The following is a 2,198-nucleotide window of genomic DNA, read 5'->3' as shown; positions in this document are numbered from 1 at the left end:
CTCCGGGGGTTTAGCGGGGCGGGTCCGGCGGGGAAGGATAGCCTTTTTTTTAGTGTTAAGATCTCCTCTTGTGAGATTGTGACATGCCGTACATCGACCAACCTACACGCTATAATTGCCTATTTGAGAAGTCAGATAAGTAAGGCTACTATGGAGGGCGAGAGTAGAGGGTTTGATGCCGTACGATAGTACCAAAAATTAACGAGCAAATCTAGGGTTTGCCAGTAACTCTATAAACTACACAAGTTTTACTTGTAAATTTAAGGTTGATTAGAAGCTGGTTGACAAAGGGATACTTTTGAAAAATCGGATTTTTATCAATGAAAATTGGAAAATTTATAGATTTGGCAGAAGCTATTTATGTTGTCAGGGTCAATTTTATTCCGCCCAAAACGGACGAAACGAACGATAAATCCTAGTCCTGATAAATATCATAATTAACGTCACTTAGGACCTTTACAGGAACATATGTGTCTCAATGTATTTTTTTCCGAAATATTTATATTTTATTAGAAATATTTATATCCCTTAATCTCAGGAGTAATTGATTGAATTAATTGTAATTAAATAGTTTTAACATGTTTTTAAATTGAACAGAGAAAGTGAAATGTTACTGAGTGATCAAATCAGGAAAGAGTTAGAAACTGTTGTTGAGGTTGGACTAACACTTTGTAAAATGTTCATGATTTACTCATCATGATGTAGTTAATTAACAAAGATATAGTTCAGTAACTTATTTCATTGCAAATGCCATTATTTTAATAATTTAGATGTATAAATAGATAGTTAAAACATTACATCACAAAGAGTAGGCATTATTGGTTGGGAAGGGATGAATCTATTGTCAGTATGGCTCTAGATATTAAATTAGTCCAATTTTTTTAAAAATAAATGTCTTAGTCTCTGTTCTCATTTCCTATAAAGTAATTAAAGTCAATCATACACCGCCGTCCAGCCGTCGAATCCTGTGGCTCAGGATTTCTAAGACAGACATATCCCCTGAAAACGAAAAACTTACTAACACACATGTTTTCAATAATATAAAAACACTATGCACTTTAAAAAACTTATTTATTTAAAAAGGGCGTACCTTACCGCCAGGGCGGCCGTACCTTTTGTACCTCCCTAGTGCCGGCACAGCAGTTTAGAAAAAGTTGACTAAAAATTTGGCCTTTTCGTATAAATTAAGGCATATTATATATAGTTTGGATATTTTGAAATATATTACCATACCAAAATCCAGTTAGATACCTTAGCATGTGAAACAATAGCTGATCAAGTTGTTTCGACAATACCAACCAATTTAGAACGCAAAAACGTTACAAATTAAAAAAAAGTATTAATTACCGAAAACCGAAATGATTTAAAAATACCATTAAAATTTATACGTGCCTCCATAGACCCATAAACCCCTTAGTCATCTTTATCTGACACTCAATTTAGTGATTTTTAGTAGTGTTTAACTATTGTTTGTTCAGCCTTCCTAAACAAGATGATGTATGTTAAATTAAATTTTTATATTAATTTAATATTATTTATATTTATATTTAATAATTAATGAACAGTTTATTAGGTCAATAATGAGGATTGACCATAGGTTTTGCTGAATTCATTAAACTATAATTAAGAATCCACATGGGTTAAGTTACCTCGTACTTGACCTAAAAAACGTGTTTTTTTTTTGTTTTTTTTTTGTTTTTTTGTAATCTGTTAATTACGATTTTTCGAAAGGTAACTCAGAGCATAAAGAATAGGGTCTCAACCTTGTTTGGATGATGCTGAAAAAAATGACACGAGCTTAGTAGCCTTTGAGCTGATATGAATTTATAACCAATGCTTCTGATGATTTTAATAAGAGGAATGAAATTAGAATCCTAAGAATTTACGATGAATTACACATTGTACTTAAACGGAGTTTCCATTGGTTTACAAGATTATTATCAGTATTTCTTAAGAAAATGAGTGTTGTAAGAAAAAATCATTAAAATTATACTATAAAGAAAGTCAATTGTATCAATTTTTTTCAATCAACCTTAGACCTTTCAGCATATTAGATAAATTTAAATACCATTACATGAATATCATTGATAAACAAAATTTAAAGGAAAATTTATTTAAAAAATAAATTAAAAAATAAAAATAAAATATTCAAGAAGTAGGAATCTAATAATTAAAGTACAGTGAAACTTGTTATAACG

General features: G+C 30.3%; 1 protein-coding gene across 1 annotated transcript in view; it reads left to right on the top strand.

The window, feature by feature from the left end:
* LOC106690276 (uncharacterized) overlaps positions 1-1,994 on the top strand; it is a 66,309-nt gene extending 64,315 nt beyond the window's left edge. The window contains exon 8 of the mRNA XM_067045127.1: positions 1,732-1,994. Coding sequence (XP_066901228.1) covers positions 1,732-1,776 — 45 coding nt within the window. The 3' untranslated portion in view covers positions 1,777-1,994. The remainder of the gene's footprint in view (positions 1-1,731) is intronic.
* Positions 1,995-2,198: the final 204 nt, after the last annotated feature.

The sequence above is a fragment of the Halyomorpha halys genome, unplaced genomic scaffold (assembly GCF_000696795.3).
Source record: "Halyomorpha halys isolate HHAL.00 unplaced genomic scaffold, Hhal_1.1 Scaffold1636.1, whole genome shotgun sequence".
NCBI classification, from domain to species: domain Eukaryota; kingdom Metazoa; phylum Arthropoda; class Insecta; order Hemiptera; family Pentatomidae; genus Halyomorpha; species Halyomorpha halys.
This window is presented reverse-complemented; position numbering and strand designations above follow the sequence as displayed.